General features: G+C 44.2%; 1 protein-coding gene across 1 annotated transcript in view; it reads right to left on the reverse strand.

The window, feature by feature from the left end:
* LDB3 (LIM domain binding 3) overlaps window positions 1-26,297 on the reverse strand; it is a 137,683-nt gene that overhangs the window by 64,789 nt on the left and 46,597 nt on the right. The window contains exon 3 of the mRNA XM_073353349.1: window positions 2,354-2,505. Coding sequence (XP_073209450.1) covers window positions 2,354-2,505 — 152 coding nt within the window. The remainder of the gene's footprint in view (window positions 1-2,353; window positions 2,506-26,297) is intronic.

The following is a 26,297-nucleotide window of genomic DNA, read 5'->3' on the forward strand; positions in this document are numbered from 1 at the left end:
TTCATTTATGTCCTTCATAACAAATTCATTAAATCGGCCAGTTTTTGTAAAAAGTTAGCGTTGTTTCGATGTCTATTCTATCCTTTTTCTGCTAAGACTTCCAACAAAGGTGCCAGCTGTGTTGGTGGGTTTGTGATATGGATACTCTTTGAAGCAATCTGAGACCATCTACTCCTTTCGCAGAAATCAAATTATTGTTACATTTCCACACTAGTGAAATAAATTTTAAAAGAAGGTTAATATTTATTGTACTTTTCTCGGCTATTAAAAAGTAGGGTAAAACGTACTGCAGATGGTTGGAAAAAAAATACATGTACACAATAATGCCAAGAAAAAGAAAAGGAAACATTGCTTTTCCTGAATGAACTTGAGGCCTAAAAGGGTGAGTACTATTCAAGAGATTTAAACTCTCAGCAAGAAACATGAGAATCCAGTAGAAGAGAGACTTTTTTATTGGAAGGATTTCCCTCAAAAGGCAAAGAATACTCCAAAATCCTATTCTAAAAAGCACAAAACAAATCTGTGTGAAATCCATTCACATCCTCTACAGCAGCACAATGAAACCCTTAGTGGGCAAGGGCTAGAAGTTGTACGCTTGCACATGTATAGCATTGGAGAAGACCAGGTGGGAATTCACTTGTAGAAATACCTAGACCCTCCTGGATCTAGTCTACAAGGGGGTAGCATTAGTTTGGGAGCCCAGGGGGATGTGGATGAAATAAAATTAGTCTTATCAATTTATTGGCTTGGGGCTTGACCCAAAGCCCACTGACGTCAATGGAAATCCATGAATTTCAGTGGGCTTTGTATCAGGCCTTTGGTCTGGCCCTTTATTAACTTTGGCTGAGTCTGCTTCCTACGGACCTTAGAGACACACATCCACATTACATGTAGTGATGGAAATAACTCTGTATGCCCCTGTACCTGATGTATTGAGATTTGGAGTGAAGAGAAATTAATAAGACAAATGGACTGTAACCTTTTTCAGACTTCCTTAGGCTATTTTCATTATTAAATGTAATAAATTACATTTAATATTACAATTAAATGTAACTCTCTCTTTTCCAGTCCACATTTGATACAATGTACCTTGTAAAGAGCAACTGACACCACATGAAAACCTAAGACATATTCTATACATTAGGAACTCTCTCCTAGTGCCTTTTCTTTTCATTTACTTATTTTATGCATTAACAGGAACATCTGCTTAAAAAAGTGGAAGTTTCAGGGAATTTAGCCACTCGTCATCTATTAGAATCCCCTGCACTGCTTTGAAAACTTCAACCCAGGATCTGTGACCCTTAGCAGTTAGTCTGCTCCTGGTGATAACTGGCTCAACTACGCAATGGCACAACAGAGCCTTTGTTATGTTCTCAGCACATAACACATTGTACACATTTACGATTTACACATTGTAACCTGCCCAAGGATTGCTTCCTCTGCTTTATACAAAGTATTCCCTCCAACATGCAATACAACGTAAGTAGCAGTTACTTTGCCTCCTATCATTACACAGCTTTAAATATTAACATAGGTATTATGAAAGTTTTCTAATTAAATCTAATCACACTGTCAAAGAAGGTTACTGAATTTTAGAACAAGGCTCTCAAAAATGAAATATCTCTTATGCTGTGAAAGGAAGCAATGCCAGCCAGGAGGAATCAGGAGATCTATCATGTGGAGTGATTCTGTGCTCTCCAGGGTAAGGAAGCTTCTTCCCCATCTCTGTGAGGGAGATTCTCCTCCCCACAATTGTACTGGCTCCCAGTCCTGTGCTCAGACCACACCTTTCTCAGATGAAGCTAGGCTCCACCCTCACCCACAATCCTGCTGCTACCAGAAGAAAGAAGGATCAGGCCACTAGTAGCCATCAGTCAAGGGACCCGATGCAAATGTCTGGTGGGATTTTTCACCTTGTTCTTCATCTGAAGTCATAATCCTCCATTTGAGGGGATCATTTCCACAGCAGACATTCATGATGTAACAAACAAAATAGTTTAACACCAGCCAGGTAATAAGAAAGAACAAAATCAATTATAAGCAGAATTGCTTTGAAACAGGATGCTTTTAAAAATTTCCCAGGGGGCTAAGGAAGCATTAGCATACCTTTATATTCAATGGGATAAATTCCACCCAGGCTAGCACACTGTGAAACCCCACTGATTTCAGTAAGGTTGTACATGGTGTAAATGAGAGCAGAATTTGACCCTTCATCTCAATCTTATGTCCAAATCTTCACAGATTCTTGAAGAAAACCTAACAGACAAAACTCTGATGTTTATCACTCCCTCGGTCTGTCACTTTCCCAGAACAATTCTGCGGCTCATGCAGGTAATAACTTATCTCAACATACTTTTGAAGGGTAAGGCTCAGGTTGTAGCTGGCTGATTTGATCTTGTTCTGGGCCTCTAAGTGGGTCATGCCATCTGTGTTGACTCCATCAATGGTTACCACAAGGTCCCCCTGGTTCATGTGTGACTGGGCTGCTTTGCTGCCAGGGGTGATCTGTGAGGGAGAAAAGAAAAACAGACTTTATTCTTTGTGTGAATTGGTTTCAGAGAACAAGTCCAGTCCAGAGTTATTATGGGAAGGGTTTATTCCTCACCCTCCTCGATCCCTGCAAAAAAATGACACTAATGGGAAGCTAGACAAACAGGGTGAAATTCATCTTCTTCAGCGGTCCAACACAAGGTCTTTATTTCACTTAAGCCCTATTTTGGGCTTACGTGGTTCATATAACTTGTGTTGGCCCCTCTAAACAGGGACAAACTTCACCCTCAATTAAGGGAGAGTAGATCCCCCTGCATTTTCTGTATATATTGAAAATTCCCATTTAACCCAAGATGGATGTTACTCATCAGGTTCAGATAACTGTCAGTTTATTTATAAAAAGTTGTCTAAAGCAATTAAAATATTTTTTAACATCAGCCTGGATTTTGCCCAAGCGAACTACACTGGTTTACACCAGCTGCAGATCTAGTCCATTATAAATACACAGTTAGATTCAAAAGTATTTCTCACCGCTGAAAGACATGTTCTACCATCTCCCTTGCATGGAGAGAGTGCAGGAAGTTCACCTATTGTGTAATAAACATCAGAATTGGATTTGTTTCTACATGTTGCTCGAAAGTGCATTTATTTTCACATCCGAAGTTGCTTTAAATTTTATGGTTATTTATTATTGAGTGCCTACAGGCCCCAATCAGGATCAAGCTCCACTCTGCCTGGTGCAGAACATATTAATAAATTTGTTGTCATTCTTTCCCTTACCACTGAATTTTCCAAAAATAAATTTTATTGGTTTGAAATGGGAGCGGTGGAACAGTGCCCTTTGGATGAAGGTACACACCCACAAGTGGTCAATTCCATCCATAGTTTAGGAACACTCTTGGGTTCCTCACAGACACTTAGCTCTCCTATAGCAGCATCCACAAATAAAGATTTCTACCATCTTCAGTTGGCTAGGAGATGCCATCTCATCAAGGCAGAAAATATCCTGGCCTCAGTTAGACACACCTTTGTACCTTCCATCTGGACTACAGCAATGTAATATTGCTAGGCATGAGGCCATCAGCCCTTAGGAAACTCCAACTACTACAGAATGCTGCAACACAATTCCTCAGCAACACAGGCTACCAACTGCACATCAAACCTGTCCTCTGCTCTCTACTCTGGCTTCCCATAGACTACTGAATCAAGTTCAAGGTCTTAGAGCCAGCTGTTTAAAGGTAATTAAGTGCCTAAAGATGCAGACCAGTGTACCCAGTGGGAATTTCAAAAGCACCTAGGCACCTGACTCCCATTGATTTCAATGTCAGGCCACCAGGTGCTTTTGAAAATCTCAATAGGCACCTTTCTTCATTTTTAGGAACCTAAATGACTTTAAAAATCTGTTCCTTACTCCCTGTGTTCTAGGTAATCAATGATCTGGGCACAGCATATCTTTAAAAAAAAAATCACCTCGAACTCCAGCATGAAGACTGTGGTTGACAACCTTACATCAGAATAGGGAACATTTTTTAGCTCCTTATCAGAGCTAGCCTTGATGGCATTACAAGAATAGCTCTGTGTACTCTGAATGAAAAAATAATAGCCAAAGATGTATTAAAGCTCCCTGCATGTGATTTAAAGGTTTCATTAATAATATAGATCCATTCCCTCTTGTACTTTTCTGTTTTCACTGAATAGGGGACCCTTTCCCGTCTCAAATTCCCAAAATATGTCATCAAATATAATAAGACATAAAATAGAAGGTGGGGAGAATAATTTAGAATGGAAAGGAGATCAAATAAATAGCCAGTTCAATCAGCGTCAAATAATCTAGCAGAACTCCTTTTAAATACCAGATTGAACACCGTGTCTTGAGTGATCCCTTTAACTTCTTTCTTCACTGAAAGGAAAGTACTTTCCAAGCAGTCAGACACCAAGATATGAGCTTGGCTGATAAAGGCTATTAAAAAAACCTCTAGCCATCTGTAAGACACCACACTCCCTTGCCACAGAAAACGTGCATGCCCTTGTCATAAAAACTGTTAACTGTGCTGTGCTGCTGACACCTCCACACTTCAACCTAGTGATCTGCACACCTGTTTGTGCTTATCAAGAAAAAAGATTCACTGCTGAACATTAAGCCTCTCACTGAAAAAGCTAGCCTAACTGTGGAATTCCTACTCAACACATAAACCTCTCCACCCTGCCCTCCCACCCATCCTATGAACTAAATAAACCTAGGGAACAAGAACTTAAATAGTATGGACAAAAAGAGCTAAACACCTCAATAAAGAGGACTGAAACAGGACTGACGGGCCACATCTTCCTTTCACCCAGCCCCAAATAAAGGCTTACCTTTTTAAATAAGCCCTGGTATAGATGAGGGCTATAACTGTCTTAAAATTAAAGGACCAAATTCTCTGTTAGTGTAAATGGATTAAACACTGTTTATTTCAATGGACCTGCACTCATTTACACAAGCAGAGAATGTCTGACTCACTAACTAACTCAACCCCATCCACATGATAGGCATTCATAATACTAAAGATTCCTGCTCTGTACAAACCTCTAATTATGATCATCACAGTCATCTGTGAGGCCACAAGCTATAGTAGGACCATATTTTAAGGGTAAGATTGCTCTTTGGGGAAGGGGTCAAAGTTGTGGCCTGTCAGTCTTGACAGCCTCCATTTCATTTGAAAGTTTACCGCATGTTTACAAAAGTGAAGGGATTAGTAGCCATGTCCTGAGCCAAGGATAGCGAGGGCATGCTCTGTGCAAGATTTCTCCATACAACTCTGCAGTAGACTTTTGTGTTCCAGTCTTGAGGCCCTGCACAGCTTCGCTAATGCACTCTTCACTTGGCCTTCAATATCCCAGTTATTCTAGCCCTTTGACTCTTCTGAGCAGAGTCTGCCAATCATGTTGCATTCTCCCAAGTCATGAGGCAGCAGAGGTAAAACTGCATGATGTTCAGAGAGACTTTTACTTTTTCTAATCAGTTTGTCCCATCCATATATAATCACTGTTCTTTAAATGGACTAAAGTCCATTTAAGGGATTGCACAGCACTTCCAGCACTTACTGAATCAAACACCCACTAAACCTATAAATATAAAAATGTAATTCAAACGAATGTATTAGATCTGTAACTCAGAACCAGCATAGCTCCCCCCCACCCCAAAAATGGTTATCTACCTTTCGTAACAGTTGTTATTCGAAATTTGTTGCACATGTCCATTCTATTTTAGTGTTCATGAGCCCACATGCACGTGGCACCCTCTTGAGTGCTGCGCTCATGCATTGGTGTATCAGGCGCCACCAGCCCTATGCCCTCTCAGTTCCTTCTTGCTGACAACTCCGACAGAGGGGCAGGAGGGTGGGTAATGGAATGGACACGAGCAACACATCTCGAAGAGCAACAGTTACAAAAGGCAGGTAACTGTTTGTTCTTCTTCAAGTGCTTGCTCATGTTGATTCCATTCTAGGTGACTCACAAGCAGTATCCCTGGAGGTGGGCTCCAAGTTCAGGGCCAAGTGGCTTGCAACACTGCTCTGCCAAAGCCAGCATCGTCTCGGGCTTGCTGGGTAAGAGCATAATGAGACGTAAACTTGTAGACGGACGACCAGGCAGTGGCCCGACAGATTTCTTGGATCAGTACCTGTGCTAGGAAGGCTGCTGATGACACCTGTGCCCTAGTCGAGTGGGCAGTCATGGTCGCTGGTGGAGGCACCTTTGCCAGGTCATAGCAGTAATGGATGCAGGCCATGATCCAATCCTCTGAGCAGACACTGGGTTACTTTTCATCCTGTCCGCCACCGCAACAAACAACTGCGTTGACTTGCGAAATGGCTTAATCCTGTTGATGTAGAAGGAAAGCACCTTCCTGAAGTCCAGGGTGTGCAATCTGTGCTCCTCTTCCGATTTATGAGGCTTCGGAAAGAAAACCAGTAAGTATATGTCACTGGTATAAAACTGTGAAACTACCTTGGGCAGAAAGGCTGGGTATGGCTGCAGCTGGATTTTGCCCTTGTAGAACACCATATAGGCGGCTCTGAAATAAGTGCCCTGATCTCAGAGACTCTGTGGGCGGCCATTATTGCAACCAGGAAAGAAACTTTCCAGGACAGGAGCATAAGGGAGCAGGAAGCTAGAGGTTCGAAGGGAAGACACATGAGCCACAACAGCACGAGGTTCAGGTCCCAGGGAGGGACGGGATCCCTGATATGTGGATAGAGATATTCCAGACCTTTCAAAATCTGGACCATTGTTGTGAGCAAAGACCAACCTCCCTTGGAGCAGAGATGGAAGGCCAAAATAGCAGCCAAGTGGACTATGATCGATGTCAAGGACAACCCTTGGAGCTTGAGGTGCAGAAGATAGTCCAAGATGACCTGCAGAGAAGCCTGCTTGGCCCAGATACTCTGGTCTAAGGTCCAGCACGTGAACCTCTTCCACTTGGCCAGGTAGGTCACTCTGGTGGAGGGCTTTGTGCTACCCAACAAGACCTGTTGGACACGGGCCTGCCTGGGCCATTCAGCCATGCAGTAGCCATGCTGTTAAGTCCAATGCCACCAGGTTCGTGTGTAGAAGGCTGCCATGGTTCTGGGACAGCACATCCTGCCAAAGATGTAACTGCAGGGTACCTCTAGCACTCAACGGTCCGAATGGTAGGGACAAAGACAGTCGAGGAAAGAACATGGTGGTAGGGACAAAGACAGTCGAGGAAAGAACACGGTGGATCCGGGGAGCTGACTGGGGCATCGCTTTTGAGCGCACCATCAAAATGAGGGCTTCTGGCCCCTGGGATGTTTTGCCAGTCCAGGCTACGTGGGTGAGTGGGAGGAGAAAGAGACATGAGCTTTTGTCGTCGCCGTCCTATCCAGGGGTGAAAGTAGTATAGAAGACTTACCGGTCCGGGGCCTCGGGTGGCAGTGATGGGGCCTCAGGTGGAAGGGGTGGAGTTAGGGTCAGCCTCCCCCAGCCAGCCCATCCACACTGCCTGGCCTGCGCTGCCTGGCTCTGGCACCGATTTAAAAGGGTCCAGGGCTCTGGCCGCTGCCATGCCTTTTAAACCTCCAGGCCTCGGGGCAGCTGCCCCTTTTACCACCCCCCGTCAGCGGTCCTGCTGGTAGGGTCCCTACTGGCAGGGCCGCCAACTGGCGGGAGGCCAAAGGAGCAGCGATGTTAAAACACTGCCATGGCAGTGCTTTAACTGCAGCTGCATACGGACTGGCACCAGCAGCCACTTCTTACTGGTGCGCCATACCAGCCCATACCGGCCTATTTGCACCCCTGGTCCTATCCCTTCTCCTCACAGACCCCTGTTGAGACTGCCAAGGCCTTGGCGGCAGCGGCCGGAACTGCTCCCTCGCTGATTGCCGCATATGCAGACCCAGGGAGCGAAGGGTGGCCCAAGCGTCCTTTAGACTATGCAGCCGGGCATCCGTCTGCTCCACGAAGAGACCATTCCCATCAAATGGGAGGTCTTGAATTGAGGCCTGCATTTCTTGGGACAGGCCAGCAGTCTGAAGCCAGGAGCTGTGCCTCATGACCACTGCCGACGGGACCACCCTAACTGCTGAGTCAGCTGCGTTCCACGCCATTTGAAAGGAGCATCTTGCTGCCACAGTACCCTCCTCCACCAGGGTGCCAAACTCCTGAGCCAAGTCCTGGGGTAGTTCCTTGAACTTACGGAGGGAGTCCAATAAGTTAAAATTGTATCTGCCCAAGAGAGCCTGGTGGTTCGCCACCTGGAACTGAAGGCTGGCTGTTGAATAAATTTTCCTCCCCAAAAAGTACAGCCTTTGGCCTCTTTATTTTTTGGGGTTGAACTGGTGTGCCCCTGCTTGTCCTTTCTGTTGGCTGCAGAGATGTCCAGCAAGTCTGGAGAGAGGTGGGTATATAAGTACTTAAACCCCTTTCGCTGGGATGAAGTACTTTTTCTCAGCCCTCCTGGAGGTGGGAGGGATGGACGATGTGGTTTGCCAGAGGGCCTCAGCAATTTTCAAGATCTCATCATGCTCTGGTAGTGCAATACAGGCAGGGGTAGACACCAAGAGCACATTGAACAGGGTATCCTCCTGCTTGGCCATCTCCTCTACCTCTAGGCCCAAGTTCTCGGCCATCCATTGAAGCAGGCCCTGGTACTCTTTAAAATCGTCCGGCGGGCTAGCACTCAAGGACCCCACCACTGCCTTGTCCGGGGATGAGGACGACGACGACTGTACTGCCGGGGGAGGCCCTGGGGCATCATCTCCCATGGGGGAAGGGCGTTTCAGGGTGGGCACCTGCTCCTCTACCCCGATCTCTGAGTGCACGTCGCACACCAAGCCCAGTGCCACCAACTGTTGCTCCAAGGCAGCAGCCGACGAATGGTGCAAAGGTGGCATCGGCATCACAAGTGTGTTCCAGGCACTCCAATAGGGTCACTGCGCTGGTCACTGGCTATGTTGCTAAAGCAGCATCGCAAAGGTCAACACAGCCTCAGGTGCCCAATCATGCCATGATGCCTTGGTGAGGGGCTGAACTCCCTCTCCATGCCAGAGGAATCCCCTTCTGGTGACCACGGTGGGGCTGTCAATGCCTGCGTTTGTCAGCTGACTGGTGCTTCAAATAGGAGGACTGGTGCCTGGGCCGGGGGGACCAGTACCGTGACGGAGATCATTCCCACAGTGCGGGGATGGGGATCTGCTCTGAGAAGATGACCAGAGGGAGGGTGAACAGTGCCAGCGATACGGTGACTGGCGCCTCCCCCTAGGAAATCCACATCAAGAGGGCGGAGACCATGATCACAGTGCCAGTGATCTTGGGCGAGCCACAGAGGACTTGGGCTGTGAAGCTGGAGATCTGCGGCACACAGTCTGAGAGCGCTGCCTCGGCTCTGGGGATTGACGGCACTCAACTGCCCTTAGGGGGGTCTGGACAGCTGGCTTGCCCTCATAGGCAGCCTTTGCTGCTTCCTGAGGCACACGCAGTACCATCAGCACTGGTAGAGGCTTCTGCTCTCTAGGTGCCAGGAGTGCCTGGGAAGGAGTCGGCCCCACCACAAGTCTGGATCCCCTACCACTCCTGGGAGTCAGAGGCAGATCCCTAGTGGTCCCAATTGGGGAGGCACACCTATGTGGCTTTGGTGTGGGTGGGCGGCCCAAACTGAGTCCTTTACCCAATACTCCATGGCCTTTCTTGCCCGGTGCTGAGGAGACATGCTTCTTGGCCTTCTTTTTGGGCACTGGCGACGGAGAGCAGTGCCAGGCGGAGCCCGGTGCCGGGGCATGCTACATACCGAGGCAGAGGTACTAGTGGTAGAGTCCAGCTGGGAAGGCTTGGAAGCTGGGCAAAGAGCAGCCTCCATAAGGAGGGACCTCAGACAGATGTCACACTCTTTCTGAGACCTGGGTTGCAAGTTTTTGCAAATGCAATACTTGTCCTTCACATGTGACTCCCCCAAGCACTTCAGGCAGGTGCTATGGGGTCACTAAGAGGCATAGGCCTGTTGCAGTCTGAGCAGGGCTTAAACCACAGAAACCGTGGCATGCCCTGCCTGGGGTGAGATCCCCGTTGGGACTCTAACTTCATTTAAGAACTACTTAAACACTAACTACTGTAAACAAACTATTTACAAGCCCTAAGGCTCGAAATCAGAAGAGATGAAAACTGCTAGCCCTTGCTAGGCAAGGAAAAGGCGCTCTGACTAACCACCACAGGCGGTAAGAAAGAACTGAGAGGGCATAGGGCCAGCGGCATACCCTGATGCATGAGCGCGGCACTCAAGAGGGTGCCACAGCCAACCCTATAGATACCGCTAAGGCAAAAATTTCCGACGGCCGCGCATGTGGGCGCGCACACACCTAGAATGGAATCAACTTGAGCAAGAACTCAAAGAAGAAACACCGATTACAAACAAAAGACAACTGGACTAGCAACTTTGCTATGAAAACTGTATAGCTCAGTGGAGCTGAACTATATGAGATCCTAAAGGTCAGGGTCTATAACTTAAATAAAAGACTTATCTTGAAGTAAAAACTTAAAATCACTATAATTAGAAGCTAACTGGCTTCCCTGATAGACTTCCAAGTGAACCAACAATATGCAACTAGGGCCAGCATGGAGAACATTTAGTAATCACTGTGGGGCAAAGTTCCAGCATACTGATGGATACAAAGTGGAGCCAGGATTGAAGTGTCAAGGTACATTTGGGACTATTCTGTTCCTACTTTTAAAAATCCAGCAAAAAGAAATGGAAAGCATGGCCCTTTCTCTACTGATGCCTTCTCTTGTTCTGAAAATTCAGTTCCGGTCTCCTGTTAATTCATTAAATTAATAAACAAAACAAAACAAAAATCAGGAAGACAAAGCCAGAAGTTCTAAGTACTATTTTTCCAGATAAAAAAAATATTAAAATTTTGCTGATTTTTTAAAAAGAGTTCACCTAGAGTAGAGAGAGACCTGAATAAAAACTCGCATCTCCTCTAGACTCCACAGGTGTTTCAGATCTGAACTTAGATCCTAATGCTGCAAATGGACCCTGTCTTTACAAGGGGGCTTAATTATAACTAAGGCTAAGATTTAGTCACAGGTATTTTTGGTAAAAGTCATGAACAGGTCAATAAAAAGCCTGTGTCCTGTCTATGACTTTTACCAAAAATACCCCTAACTAAATCTCTACTTCTGGGGCCCTCCTGCTCCAGTGCTGGAGGTTGACTGCCCCCAAGCTGCTGCTCCCAGGGACCATTCTCTGGGTGCCCCGAGGCTGCTGCTCCAGCCATCCCGGGACTGCTGCGCTCGGGCAGTCCCCAGGGCACTCCCAGGACTGCTGCTTGGGTGCTCCCTGGAGCCAGTCACACTGGCCACTGTTCCAGCAGTCCCAGGAGCCAGCTGCCCAGGGCCGCCCGAGAAGCGGCCGGTGCGGCTAGCCCCGGGGCAGCCCCCAAGACCGTTGCTCAGACACTCCCTTGGGTCACCCCCAGGACTACTGCTTGGGTGGTCCCTGGGACCAGTCACATGAGCTGCCCGAACAGCAGCTGGTGCAGCTTGATCCGGGATGGCTCCCAGGATCGCTGCTCGGGCGCTCCCTGGGGCCACCCCCAGGAATGCTGCTCAAGCAGTCCACAGGACCATCCGCACAGTCTGCTGCTTGGGCAGTCCCTGAAGCCAGCTGCCTGGGGTCTCCTGAGCAGCGGCCAGTGCTGCTGGCCCTGAGGACCGCTGGACCAGCTGGCCCCGGTTCACTCCAGCAGCAGCCCTGAAGTCAGCCGCACCAGCTGCTGCAGAAGTCATGGAGGTCACGGAATCTGTGACTTCCACAACCTCCATGAAAGAATCGTAGCCTTAATTATAACTCTGGTTCTTAAAATGCCAGGCTTTGAGTTCAGCCACTGGCTCCTGCTGACCAACCAAATATAGTTTAAGGATCTTGTTCTGACCCTTAAAACTCTGCAAAATTTGACACTGCCTAAATCTCTGCTCCTGTTTCTTATTTTATCTCATTTTGTCTCTTCATGCCACAAATAATGCCAACCTCACCTTTCCCTTAATTTCCTTCTCCCATTAATCTGTGTCCTCTTCCCTGCCTCTCTCACTAGGCCTAGAACAATGTCCCATATCCCAGTGTGCCAGTCCAACTGCATCCAATTAAAACTTTCTTGACAACCTTTGTCAATATAACACCATCACCACAGCCATCTATATTAGTCAAAATGTTTTAAGTTATCACCATTCTATGGCTCTCTCAGTGTATTCTGGTCCAGGCGGTGTTAAATTGTGAGTGCCTCAGGAAGGGAGTTAATTTTTGTCTGTATAGTCACTTGTATAAATGTCCTCATTTAGGCCCTTGTCCTGCAATGGACTCTGCTCAGGTAGACCCCCTACAGCCATGTAGTGCCCCACTGAAGTCATTGGAGCTCCACACAGACACAGGGGATCCACCTATGCAGAGTCCGCTGCAAGATTATAATATTCATCTTCTCTACAAGCCCTCCAATATTTTTAGGATAGTACAGTGGATGTGTATTAATTTATCACTTCTATTTAAGTTTGGAGGCCACCAGTGAGAGATGGTCCCCAAACAAACTTGAAAGTTTGGATTCAAATCTAGGTCCACGCTTCTATAAAAGGTAAATAAGACCCAGTGTAGTGGGGCAGTTGCCCCACTTTGGCAGACAAAGGGTTAATAGCAGCCCTTGGTGCAGCTGCGCAGAACCCAGGCAATCAGAGAAGAGCAGAAAGGCAGCCAATCAGGGCCAGGCACGGCCCTATATAAAGGCTGCAACGCAGAAGAGAGACATCAGTCTCCCCTGACAAGCAAGGGAGGAGGACTGGCTCTCAGGGAGAGCACCTTAGATAGAGCAGTGCTGGGCAGGCTCAGGGGAGTGGAGGGAAAGCTCCAGCCTGATACCTGCCAGGCTGAGGCCCCTGAAAGAAAGGGCCAAGAAGGTGCAATGGCCAAAGGGGAAGTGGCCCAGGGAGCGCGAGCAGTAGAGAGCAGAGAAGGAGGGCATGACATGGCTTCAGCCAGAGAGGACCCAGAGTAGTGGGCAGACCTGAGTCTCTCCCACCCTCCCGCCCCTTACACTGTACCTGGCCGTGGAGGAGCATGACCTGATACAGACTGTGGCTTGCCCTGAGGCAAGAGGCTAGACTTTGGGGCTGCAGGTGGGACCAGTCATATTGCACAGGAGATTAATGTTACAATATTAATGAGAATGCCCATATAAGCAGCTAGTCAGAGATATACACCCTTCCCCAAGGAATCCTCAAGGAATTCCCAGTCCAAAAGACAGAAAATTACACACAGGATTTAGGATGTTATTGGGGTAGCCAGCAAAGAGCAGTTCTAACTCCAGGATGACAGCTGGGCCAATGGGATGAAAGGATTTTTATGGATATCAATTACTCCATAGATGAAAGGATTTTTTCAGACTCCTCCACTTGTGCAGAGGCGGAGGCCAAGCACGAACTGGCACTATGTTGGATAAAGCTTTATGAAGCAAAGAAGTATTAGCATTATAGATGAGCTGAGGTACCTGTGAATAAGAAATCTAATAGATACAGTTCCTGTTCAAGGAGCAATTCTTCCCAAAATATCTGGGATTAAAAAAAAGAAAGAAAGAAAAAAGATCCTATCTATAGTCAGAAATACTATGAAATTGGGATTGCAGCAAAGGTCTTGGAAATATGATTTATGTGATCTGATGTCAGAAACCATTATGGTTTCTGTTAAAAGAAAATGAATGGAAGGATAGATACTGAGGACAGCTAGAAAATAAAATACATCTTCTCCATGAAGAACTGAGCATTTTAGTGTCTTTTGATTTAATTTCTGCATGACAACACAGAAGAAAATTGTGCGACTATGCCTTTATAGTCAGCAGAGACATTCTTTCCATACACTAAGCCTCACAACACTTGGGTGAGGTAGGTAAACATTATCCCCATTTCATAGGTGGGAAATTGAGCTGCTGAAAGTGTGACGCACCAAGGTCACACAGCATGTCAGTGCAAGAGCCGGGAATAGAAGCAGTCCCATGTGACTCCAAGTTTTCTGCTCTAGACTGCAGACAGCACATCTTCCTTCTACAGTTGAGGCAAGGGTCCACAGATGAAGGAGAGGAAGCAGCTTTATCTCCCAAACATGTTACATTTCCTCTTGCCCCCATCCCTCACAAAACTGGTAGATTTAATATCCCCAAAGTGGCATCAGTAGTTTAAAAGAGAGACCGCTGTATCAGCAGGGGTCAGTGAAGGAGAGAAAGAGGAATACCTCTGGAGTAAACTGTCAGGCTGAAATTCATCACTTTCCCCTATGCATCAATAACAAATCCCAAAGGATTTCCTTTGTGCAGTCACTGCTCTGCCTTTGCTGGATAAATGGCCTCAATATTTTCAATTTGTTGCCAGTTTTGTTTGTAAAAAAACAGAAGTCTGGCTTTTGAAGACAACAAAACCTTCCTTCAACCAACATTAAAGGGATCAGCAAAATACTCTATTGGACCTCACATAGCTATTTCCTATAATAAAGTTTAAACAGAGTTGAGTTAAAAAGTATCAGAGGTGCTTTGAAGTGATCTCTTAGAGGTGGTCCCCTGGGCAGTTGTCACTGTATGGACTTGAGTACAAATTCTTCTCTCCAGGGTTCTCTGTGAATCTCTCTTCTGCATGTTCAGCACACAGAACTCCTGTTAATCAGTGTGGAGTACGCAATTGATAGCCACAGCATGGTTGAGGGATCCTCATGCGGTGGGGGAATGGAAAAGAGATTTTGGCCATTTGAATTTAGCATGGCATAACTACTGGTAACCTATCCTCTCCCAAACCCTCCCCAAAAAATAAATAATAGTGGTAGACAAATTAGTTCAACATGCTCTTCTCTGGTATAAAACAGGTTAGCTGTTTTCTTTACTGGTATGTGCTATAGAATATCTTGCAGAGATGAAGTCCAGTTTAAGTTAAAGTGGAGAACTGAATAGTGACCCATTCAACAAAAATGAGGCCTGAACTCATGTCCTAAAAGGGCACTCCAGATAATAGGAAGAGATTTAATTTGGTACTCACTGATTCAGTGGCCTGAAGCCACTTTTGATATTCAGCAACTCAAAACAGCTTTGACTTTGAATATGTTCAAAAGTTCTAGACACAAATTTTGCTCCCATATAAACAATTGGTCTTGTCCTATTAGTCAATTAACTAGAATTTTTATTATACATATGCAGAGTTGCAGGGTGTTACATTTTTTAAGATCATTTTAATCTCAAGCTATTCTTTATATTTCTTTTAATTCAGCAGGCTCTTTTCATCACCATCTACCAGGAACCCCCTGCAATAACTGGCATAATGCTGGCTGTCAGTCTGATGCAGCAGGTTGCAGTCTCATTTCTGAACCGTAAGTGGGTAGCTTTCACTCCCACACCTTGCCCGCAGCTGACGTGGTAGTGTACTGCTAATAGGGAGGTTAGAGATGTATGACAGGAGCAGTACTTTCAGAGGTGCTGCCCTGCAGATGGAGACATAGGTTCTGACTCCATGGGTGCTCTAGGTCTGGAGCACCCACGGAAAAAAATTAGCCAGCTCCTCCCGCTCTCTCCCCGCACCTCCTGTCCACTGCAATCAGCTGTTCCAAGGCATGCAGGTGGCGCTAGGGGAGAAGGAGGAGCAGGGATGGGGCACACTTGGGGGAGGGGACAGAATGTGGTGGGAAGAGGCGGGGCAGGAGTGGCGGGAAGAGGCAGAGTGGGGGCGGGCCTGGGGTGGAGCGGGGGAAGGAATGGAGTGGGGCAGGGCCTTAGGAGAAGTGCGGGTTGAGCATCCCCATCCCCACCCCCCGGAGGCAAGGAGAAAGCTGGCGTCTGTGGCTGGAGACATTAAAACAGTGATACTCAGACCTCAGTGGCTCAGGAGCCAAATTAGTGATCAACATTATCCAAAAGAGCCACAGAACTACGATTTCATTGTTTCACTGTATAGGTGGAAATCTAAAGGTTCCAAAGCACTTTTTGGGAAGCCCAAGAGAGAACCTCAGCATACTGGCCATTATTCTCATGTTCAAGGCTGTGTATGAGCCACAGTAACCCAGAGAGAGCCCCATGTAGGATTGCACCTCCTGGAGCTACCAGTGCACCAGGGGAGCATGAATATTCCCAATATCCCTTAGGATAGTGCAAAGCACTTCCTCTGTATTATACTGGCTAGCTCCTCCATGCCCTCTCTGAGAAGAAAGATGCAGATTTTGCTGTCGCCTCGCTATTTTCCCATACTTAGAGGCTGCATGATTTATTTTATAATTAAGAGAAACAAGAAAGAATAAAAGTGAAGTTCGTATGAGAAAGCACAGTATGAGTCATCTCTATAATATGCTGCATCATCTTTGCCTCACAAAATGGCAGATAACCCTGCATGCAGGCGGGGTCCCTGGAAATTTAAAGATGTATCACATAAACACCAATGTCACAACAGATATATATACCACCAGATGGTGGTAAATGAAAATGTCTGTCATTTAAAATGAAAAATCTCGTGGTTTAAAAACGCTATTTTAATTCTGCTCTCAGGTGTATAGGTGCCCCTCCCCTTGTAACAGTGATGTAGTGGGAAGCCACTGAGAAGTATATCTGTGTAAAAGAGAAGAATGCAGGACCTCAGAAAACAGAAGAGAGGTAACTGGCCTCAGTGATACCTGAATTTGTCTTTATTCTGGACAGAAAAGGCAGACAAAAGAAAATGAAAAGCAAAACAATTTAAACTTAAAGAAAACTGTCTAGCCAAAAAATGATGTTGCTTTATCTGTTCCCTTAGTCTTGAATAACGAGAAGTGTAGATATTGCTGAGGCTACAATTAACTTTTTAGAGTGTTGCTGTTGTTGTTTTTGGCTACAGTATGAAAGACAGAGAGAGAGAGAAAGAGACACTATCACAGAAAGTATCAGAGACAAGGTGGGTGAGGTAATATCATTGATAAGAAAAACTTCTGTTGTGAGAAAGGTTTCAGAGTAACAGCCGTGTTAGTCTGTATTCGCAAAAAGAAAAGGAGGACTTGTGGCACCTTAGAGACTAACCAATTTATTTGAGCATAAGCTTTCATGAGCTACAGCTCACTTAAACCTTTGAGGTCACACAGAGCTCTTCTTCGTTTTAAATACATCCATTACAAATCTGCCTTGACAATAACTTTGAATTTTCTCATTTAAAATTTGCTGAGTCTCATGGACTGATTTACCACAACAGGTAATGTTTGTTTGACGAAGTACAAGCAAACAACATACACAGTTTTCTCAGGGTAAAAATGCTGTCTGTGTGAGGTTATTACACATCATTTATCAATTCCAGTTCAATTCCATATCACACAGATAATGAGCCTAATCCTGCAAGTAGCTAACCACTTCCTGTGAAATGCTGAGTGCCCTCACCTGTTCCACAATGATTTCAGTGGGAGTTGAGGGCTCTAGGACCTTGCAGTATTAAGCTCCAAGTCTCCCCAAAATGCTATGTGTTTTGGACCCAGCCGACCTCACTGTACTAGTGTATGCTGTACAGTATCCATTCTTAATATGATTTAGGAAGAGTTTGAGGCTTTCCAAACAAAAAACAAAATACTCTGAAATCAGATATTTTAAAGATCTGTAAAGACAAAGAATTTTAGCATTTCTCTGTCCAAGGGTTTTGATGATTCAAGGATAAAAGTCCAGTGAGTAAGCTGGGGGTAAAGGAGGAATGTCACTAAGTTACACCACTAATTCATTCATACACCACTTGAATTATAAAAGGACACAGAAAAGATGCAGCAATTCTGTTTGCATGCAACCTCTCATACCCATTATACCCCACCTAGCAACTTTCTGATGTGCCAAAGGAAAAAGCCAAGTGAGCTCTGACAGAATTTTCCCCAGAAGAGACAAGGCTACACAATCAACATTTTTTCTTTCTGTGCCAGTACAAAGAAAGATAACCTGGATTGACACGATTGAGAAATTCTTCAACCAGATCCCCCACCCATGGCTCCTGTCTGGTAAGCACCAGGGAGGACACAACATACAAACTCTCTTAGAACTTTAGAGAGGAGAAAAAGCTATTCCCAGCTGACTGTCCCCATGGCTTAGTATGTACAAAGCATCCACTAAACTACCTCCAATAAGTCATGAGGGCAGGGGTGAGTGTGGGTGAGAGAAAGAGAGAGAGCAAACACACTGCAAGCACAACTCTTCAAGATAAAGGTCAAGGAAAAAGGAAAGGGAGCCATTGAAATTAGGTTTTAATATGAATGTTTCATACTTCTGATAAGCCATAACCTGGTGTTGAAACAGGACATTTAGAAAGCACTTTAGCACTAAGATTTAAACTAATCTAGAGATAAAATAAACCTCCCACCTCACAAATGGATCTTCACATGAAGAGACCTCTTTGTGAGGCTCCAAAAAGCATTGTTTACCTTTGTCATCATGCCACTTACTTTTGAGGCACCTCACTAAATCCAGGTTTTTGACTGGGACTAGATTCACATATTCCAAAATATAACAAGAGAAGCTGTTCTGGTGGCATTCCATTCCAAAGAGAGGAGCCTGAATGCACAAGATATCCATCCTAGCTCAGAACCAAGGGGCTCAAGCAGGCCCAGTAATCTTTGGATAAAGAGCCATTTTTTGATGGGAGAGGATACATTCAAACTCCAAACCTTTGGAGATTCACCTGTAACTACAAAGCATGTGCAGCTAACCAGCTTGCTTAGTTAGCTGCATATAACTGTAGTTCATTGTGGGAAAGAAATATTGCTATGTGCAAGAGTTAAAACAGGAGAGTTGTATTGATGCTGTTGATGGAGGAGCTAGGTTATTTTCGTAGCTCTGCTCAAATTTCAAGCAACTGTAATGCTACTTAGCCAGCATTTGTCCTCTGCTTGTCTAAGGAGTCAGAGCACAATTCTCTCCCTGCTATGCTACACAGTCACCTCTGACAATAGGTTTTACATTCCATCAGGAAAAAGGGAAATTTCTCCATACGCAGGTAGCAAAGGCTCTGCACAACTGGTGGATCAGAAAGAGACTCAGGAAAGCAGAGAAGTCTGCCCTGTGTTCACTGAACTGTCACACACTGAGACGCCTGCTTTTGCAATCAAAGGGAGAGGATAAGAGAAGTGAACAGATCCTATTTTCAGAAGTGACCTAGGCACTCCATTAGATTTCTTAAGTGCTTACATTACTTTTGAAAATGACCTTACACTCCTACATTTATCCATTAGATTGTTTACATCACCTCAATTGGCTTTTACTACCAGTGAAAACACATCATGGAAAAGATACCATTTATTAAAATTAATTGATTTCTTTTATCTGGAAAAAAAGTCAGAAAACCCTGGAGCTTTGAGCACATACATCTAGGGCTGGTCAACAAATGTTAGCCTAAACTTTTTTCAATAAAAAAGCCATTTAATCAAAACCAAAATGTTTCACGGAATGGAAGTGTTTTTTTCTGGCCAGCTCCGGAAACAACATTAATACATGCACCCAAAGTCTTCTTTTCCACATCAGAGTGCAGATTTATCAATTCATGCTGCTGTTCGGGAGAGAATAAAATACAGTAAGTGCAAAGCAAGATGTAAGCACTTTGGTCTCATACAAACTGAATCAATGGTACTCCAAAAAGGGACAGAGATCTAACTTAGCTACACCTGATAGTCTCAAGCAACCGTGGAAGTTTTACAATTTTCAATTTAAAAACCTTACATTTAAAAAGTAATAATCAAAGATGTGCCTCAAAACCAGCAGAACCACTATCCCATACTTAGTGTTGCACAGAGCTTTACAAGTGCTGTTCAGCTTATTATTACTCTTAATTATTTGCCTTAATGTGATTAACTCATCATACTGCAACAACAGCAGACATGCCAGTCCATTATATTTGAGCAACAATACCTGCAGTGTTATTTTCCTATACTCATTGTGACAAAGCTCTGTCCTTGCCTCCGTGGATCCCGTGTTTCCCGGAGGATTTCGCTAGCCTCAGAGGCTCACTGTGACCCTCCACGTAACCCTTCTCTCTCTAGAGACAAGGGTCACAGTCTACTGAGCCATTTTCATCATAAGCCAGCGAGGGAGGTAAGGAGAAGCTATTCTTCCTTGCACAGTCTCTGTTGTCTCCCAGTCTCAGTGATTAATCAGGGGGCAAAGAGGGGGGAGCCCGGGCCCACCCTCTACTCTGGGCTCCAGCCCAGGGACCCTAATAGTATCAGCTTTAGTAGCTGACCTTTTAGAAACATGACATGTACAATTCCCTGGGCTACTTCCCCCACAGCAGCCCTCACTTCCTCAAGCGCCACTTTACCCTTACCTCAGGGCCTCCTTCCTTGTGCCTGATATGGTGTGTACTACTCAGTCTCTCCAACAGTGCAACTTCCTCCCACAGCTCCTGATATGTACACCCACCTGATTAACTGGGAGGCTTTTAACTAGTTTCTGATTAACTGGGAGGCTTTTAACTAGTTTCAGCCAGCCCCTGATTGGCTTCAGGTGTCCCAATCAACCTAGAATTCTCCCTGCCTTCTGGAAAGTTCTTAATTGGCCCCAGGTGCCATTTCAGTTATCCTGGTACCAGGGATTTGTTTAGCCTGGAGCTAATATATCTATCTCCCACTACTTTTCTATAGCCATCTGGCCTTGCCCTGTCACAGCATCCATCTTTTGGCACAGGAATATTTACGAAATATTTTTCTACAGCGGTAGGTCTACATGTGGATAAAACTGATGGTTTTGGTGCTGCAAAACATCAGTCAAGTTTGGCCATGTCAAGGTCCCATTTTCTCAAGTCCCCATATTTCAGGGGGTTACCCAATGAATGATTGGCTGGAATCCTCCCAACTCCTCTCTCTCTTCTCTACTCTCTTTTTCAGGCACACATAGCAGAGGGAACATTGCTCAGTCTGATGAATCGTATTTGCAGGAAAAATGTTCAATAATCTTCAGCAAAAGGGCCTTGATATGCAGCATTCTGAGAATTTGGCAAGCCCAGGGGCAGCATGAGAACTGTATTTCTCACCAGTCAACATGAACCCATTTAACAACTTCATGTCCCAAAGGGAGGAAAGAAACAAAATCAAGAATGCAGCTGGGGAGATTCCTGAGAAAGAGACACATGTGCTCCACAAATGGAGTAATATCAACAACCTGCTTAAACCCTATCATTGGACTCCTATTTATGAGTTATACAGCTCTCCCAAGGACAGTAAAATTACAATAGCGTCCCGCATTTGAGCAGCATATGGACTTTGCATGTTACTGCATAATGAAATCTAGGGACACTCCCACAGCTTTTCCTAAATATTAGTTAAGTAACAATACAAAGAAGTGTCCCATCTGGTCCTCTCAGCTGATTACAGGCACTCCAAAAAAAATCCTTTCCCTCTGTCCATCTTGACACTGTAGCCCATGATTAAGTGGAATTCATACACAGCACTGCCAGATTCTCCACTTCCCAAACACAAATTCCACAAGAAGGAGCTCCCTCATGATTCCAGGTAGTCTCAACACATCTGGTCAAATCCTACCCAACATAACTTCAACAGAAATCCCCACTGCCCCACACAAATGTACGATCTCATCACTCTGTACCAGAAAGCAGCAAGTAAGTCAGATATCATAGCAATGCTGTTATTTGAAAGCTATCCAAAATCAGAACTAGAAAGAGACTTCCAATGTACATTAGAAAGGAGCTAATAAAGGGAAAGAGAGGAATGATTTGCCAGTGATCAGGTCATTAATTTGGGACCTGAGAGGAGCCCTGAGTTCATCTTCCTATTCTGCTACAGACTTCTTGGGGCAGGTCACTTAATCTCTGTGTTTAAGTTTTTAACATGTAAAATGGGGATAATTTTTTGTCTTGAATATTTGTACTGTAAATTCTCTAAGGCAGAAATTGTCTATGTACAGGGCCAAACCCACAGGCAACCTGATCTCATGTTGGGCCTCCAGGCATTTCTGTAATACAAATAATTAATTAAAAAACATAAATAGGGAATCCCACTGCTTTAGAGAGTGAAATACAAGACAATATATCCAGATAAGAAATCGAAAACAGTGGTATAAAGAAGCCACATGGGTAATAAGTTAAATGACTATAGTCCAACAGTAAAGGGAAAGAAGAAATTAAGAGACTTAAGCAAAAGAGAAAAAAGTTGTTTTAAGACAAGATTCTAAATATGATGGAGATCAGGATACTAGCTCTGATGTCCACTTTGAGATGCTAATATGCCTCAGTTGACAGTGTTGATCTCAAAGCCAACAGCCTCAAAGACTAAGGCATCAATTTCAGAACCCACTATGATCCCCTGGCTGGTCGTATAAGCTATAACCATATTGCGTCTCCTCACTTTCACCACTTTATAAAGACCTGTTGGTTTAGGTGAATTTGCAGTGAGGGAACCAGAGAAAATTAGAGGTCAAAGCTTTGCAGACAATGAGATATTGGTCATGTCCCTTGGGAGGCTCCTTATCCCTTTTTATCAGGCATGACCCTGTAAGAATGTGCAATGTGATAGTCCAAAGAGAAAAGGCACTGGGCTGTCAAGCTGGGCTTTTCCTGGCTGCCATTCAGAAATGATAGAGAGCCATGCCTGTATTATGTAAAGGGCGATAAGAAGTTAATGCGCTGTTTGTATTATATCAGCATGTAATTAGGTCTTGTGCTTATGCTAGCAGGTATCTGATAATCAGTCATCACAAAAGACCAAAATGGAGAACTAAATGTTAAATGTCAAAAGTGGTTAAATCCTTCCAGAGAAGACAAAACATAGGGTAATTCTGAGCTATGGATTTAGGGGACTTTGAAACAGCATGGTTGAAAATACATTATCAACTAGGTTTTGAGTGAAGATTCCCAGGAATATAGACACTCGAGAAGGCCAAAAAATTCGCCCAGTGCAGGAAATAAATTCCTTGTGGGACTTCCCCTGTACCCCAAATCTGACTTTTCCCATCTCAGTAGGAAGGGTATAGTTTTTTTGAGTGTAAGCTTCAGAATTAAAACTTTACTTTAGCAAAAATTCCATATATAAATAACTGCACAAGCTGCAGGGCTGTGGAGAATCAATTTCCATATCTCCAGTCTCTACCAATATATCAACGGTTCCTTCTCAAATAATATTTGGAAAGTGTGCCTTGGATTTACATGTTAGCGTTATCCTGGATTGTAAAGGCTCCAGTTTCCCCTTTTGAAATGTTGGACCTTGTCTGGTGAACGTTAGTGCATGTGGAAATGTGGGACTCATATCTCTGACTAAAGCCAAGGAGGGTGGACAGCCATGGCAGAGTGTTCCCATACACCTGAGTCCTGTATGGCAACACTCCAGGTATTCTAATCCCAAATTAACAACTGGCAGCTCTGCCATATTTTGCCATTGTTTTGAAACATGACGAAATGTACACTAAGGCTGAGGCCACAGAAAACTCATTTCTCTTGGAAGAACTGGCTGGGTTATATGCTATGCTACAAACACACGGCACCACATATAGACCTGGCCCTCATTGCATCAGCCACACTATCTAGTTACTTCTACTGTGTATATTCCTGTGGCATTAGAGCACCTAGGCTGGGCCAGTTTCTTTCTTATTTCTCTTTTGATTTAATCACCTTCAAAACCTAGTTTCAAGAAATGAAATATTAAGGGCAAAACTCAATTTAAAAATTTCAAGTTAATATACATTTAACTTTATTCTCACATTTTATTTCCTAGATTTAGACTGCCCCAGATCATGCACTGATTCAGCGGAGCAAGCATATGGACAACCAGTTTGGCCATAAGCAGTCCAGTATGTTTTTTATTAAACCAGTTACACAAACATGTCAAATGTAAATCCCCCACAGTAGCTGAACTGCAGAGAGGGTTTCTACTGTCCTTGCTCTCCAGTACCAGTTGATGTACAGTATGAAAGGTAAATACTAACAAGGGATTGCTGTAAACAAAACAAAAACAAAACAGTGACCAACAATGCAGAATGATGAACTTGGAGGGATGGGGTGTAGAAAAGGGCAGTGGCAAACTCTGAGCAGTAAAGAGTTTGGAATATATTCAGAAGCATGTTTTCAGAAAGACACAGATGAGTTAGCTAGCAAGTATGCTGCCAGCAGCAAGTCAGGAGAATGGTTCATAGAATCAGGGGAAGAGACTTCCCTAAACTTCTGTTCAGAAACCCCTTAAACAAGCAGGTTTTATCAGCTTGAAACTATGGAGTAATTGATATCCATAAAAATACTAAATGTGTGCAATGAAATTCAAGAGAGATTCTGTTTCACTTGCATTGTAGATTAGGAGGGCGCATTCAACAGCAGATTACAACAGAGCAAGGAAGATTACAGAAGCTTCCAAGGTAAATGAGAATGTATTCGAAGCAATCACTCCCCCCTCTCCCCCCCCCCCCGAAGTTTGCTTCCTTTTTCCGCTTTATGTAATATACAAAAGCAACTCCATTTGGGAAAAAAGCTTCAGTCCCTATTTACTAAGACATTGCAGGATCTCAGATCCAAGCATAATGCCATACAGCACACCATATGATGCAGTTCCTATGTAGTTTGGTGTGAATTACGGGCAAAGCGTTTGAGAGTCTGCAGTATGAAGGTATCAATAACTAGATGGTAGAAGTCATACTATACATAATCTGGAGTGACTTGATGTTAGCAAGGTATATTTTGAGGAGAAATCTGAAGCACAAAAATATTTGACAAAGCAAGATGGGTATTCATGTCTCTTCCCATTATTTTGGGATTACTTCCTTCCTATAACCATACAGCATAACCTAAACTGTGATGGTACAATGGTTTGTACTCAAAATTTAAAAATATAGTCTTGGATTTTCAAAGGGGCTCAAGGGCACTACAGTGACTTGGGATTTGGGAGCCTAATTCTCTTAAGCACTTTAAAAAATACTGGATCATTTGCAACTTGCCTGGTTAAAAATAATACACTTACACACACCCCTCTTCCTCAAATGGCATCAGTCCAAGTCACTCCAAGCAGCAAATGGCAGCCAAATTTCCCATATGAATTATGACAAGTTTTGCCGCTAGATTCATTCTGGGAAAAGCTATACGTTTTTCCAAAGTGGGGTTTGTCACAGATCCGCTGAAAGGCCCTTAAGTACAGGGCTGTGCTTAGTGCTACTGTAAGGTATTTGAACAATGTGTCCTGGGAGGCACCATATGGTAGTGCATAAATTTGCCTTGATATTGTAATGTAGGATATGGAGCAAGCACACTGTTGGTGGTGTTCTGCACGGGTTTAAAAAGGACATATGTCCTGAATGATCAGAAAGAGTAGAGCCATGGGTGTGACAGAATCCTATCTGAAGGAGTTTGAAGAAATCCTGAATCAGCCACAGCAACAGCTGTTTATTACTTATGTTCACCATGAGTACTTTTATGCTAAGAAAATTTGGGTCACCTGTTAGCTAAAAATTCACCCAGTATGAGCTTCAGGTGGGAATGAGAGTAAAACATTGACATAAAAGATTGTGGTAAAAATAAATTCTCTAAAATAAATACAGAGCTGTAAATAAAGAATAACTGAGCCTATTTTTTCAACATCCAGAGGTGTGCTATGTGTTTATTCCACATTGATTTATAAATACCCTCTTGTCAAGGTTCCTCCCCCACTCTGAACTCTAGGGTACAGATGTGGGGACCTGCATGAAAAACCTCCTAAGCTTATCTTTACCAGCTTAGGTCAAAACTTCCCCAAGGTAACAAATATTACCCCCGTTATCCTTGGAATGGCCGCTACCACCACCAAACTAATACTGGTTACTGGGGAAGAGCTGTTTGGACGCGTCCTTCCCCCCAAAATACTTCACAAAACCTTGCACCCCACTTCCTGGACAAGGTTTGGTAAAAAGCCTCACCAATTTGCATAGGTGACCACAGACCCAGACCCTTGGATCTTAAGAACAATGAACAATCCTCCCAACACTTGCACCCCCCCTTTCCTGGGAAATGTTGGATAACAAGCCTCACCAATTTGCATAGGTGACCACAAACCCAAACCCTTGGATCTGAGAACAATGAAAAAGCATTCAGTGTTTTACAAGAAGACTTTTAATAAAAAATAGAAGTAAATAGAAATAAAGAAATCCCCCCTGTAAAATCAGGATGGTATATATCTTACAGGGTAATTAGATTAAAAAAACATAGAGAACCCCTCTAGGCAAAACCTTAAGTTACAAAAAAGATACACAGACAGAAATAGTTATTCTATTCAGCACAATTCTTTTCTCAGCCATTTAAAGAAATCATAATCTAACACATACCTAGCTAGATTACTTACTAAAAGTTCTAAG

Source organism: Lepidochelys kempii, chromosome 7 (assembly GCF_965140265.1).
Source record: "Lepidochelys kempii isolate rLepKem1 chromosome 7, rLepKem1.hap2, whole genome shotgun sequence".
Classification (NCBI taxonomy): domain Eukaryota; kingdom Metazoa; phylum Chordata; order Testudines; family Cheloniidae; genus Lepidochelys; species Lepidochelys kempii.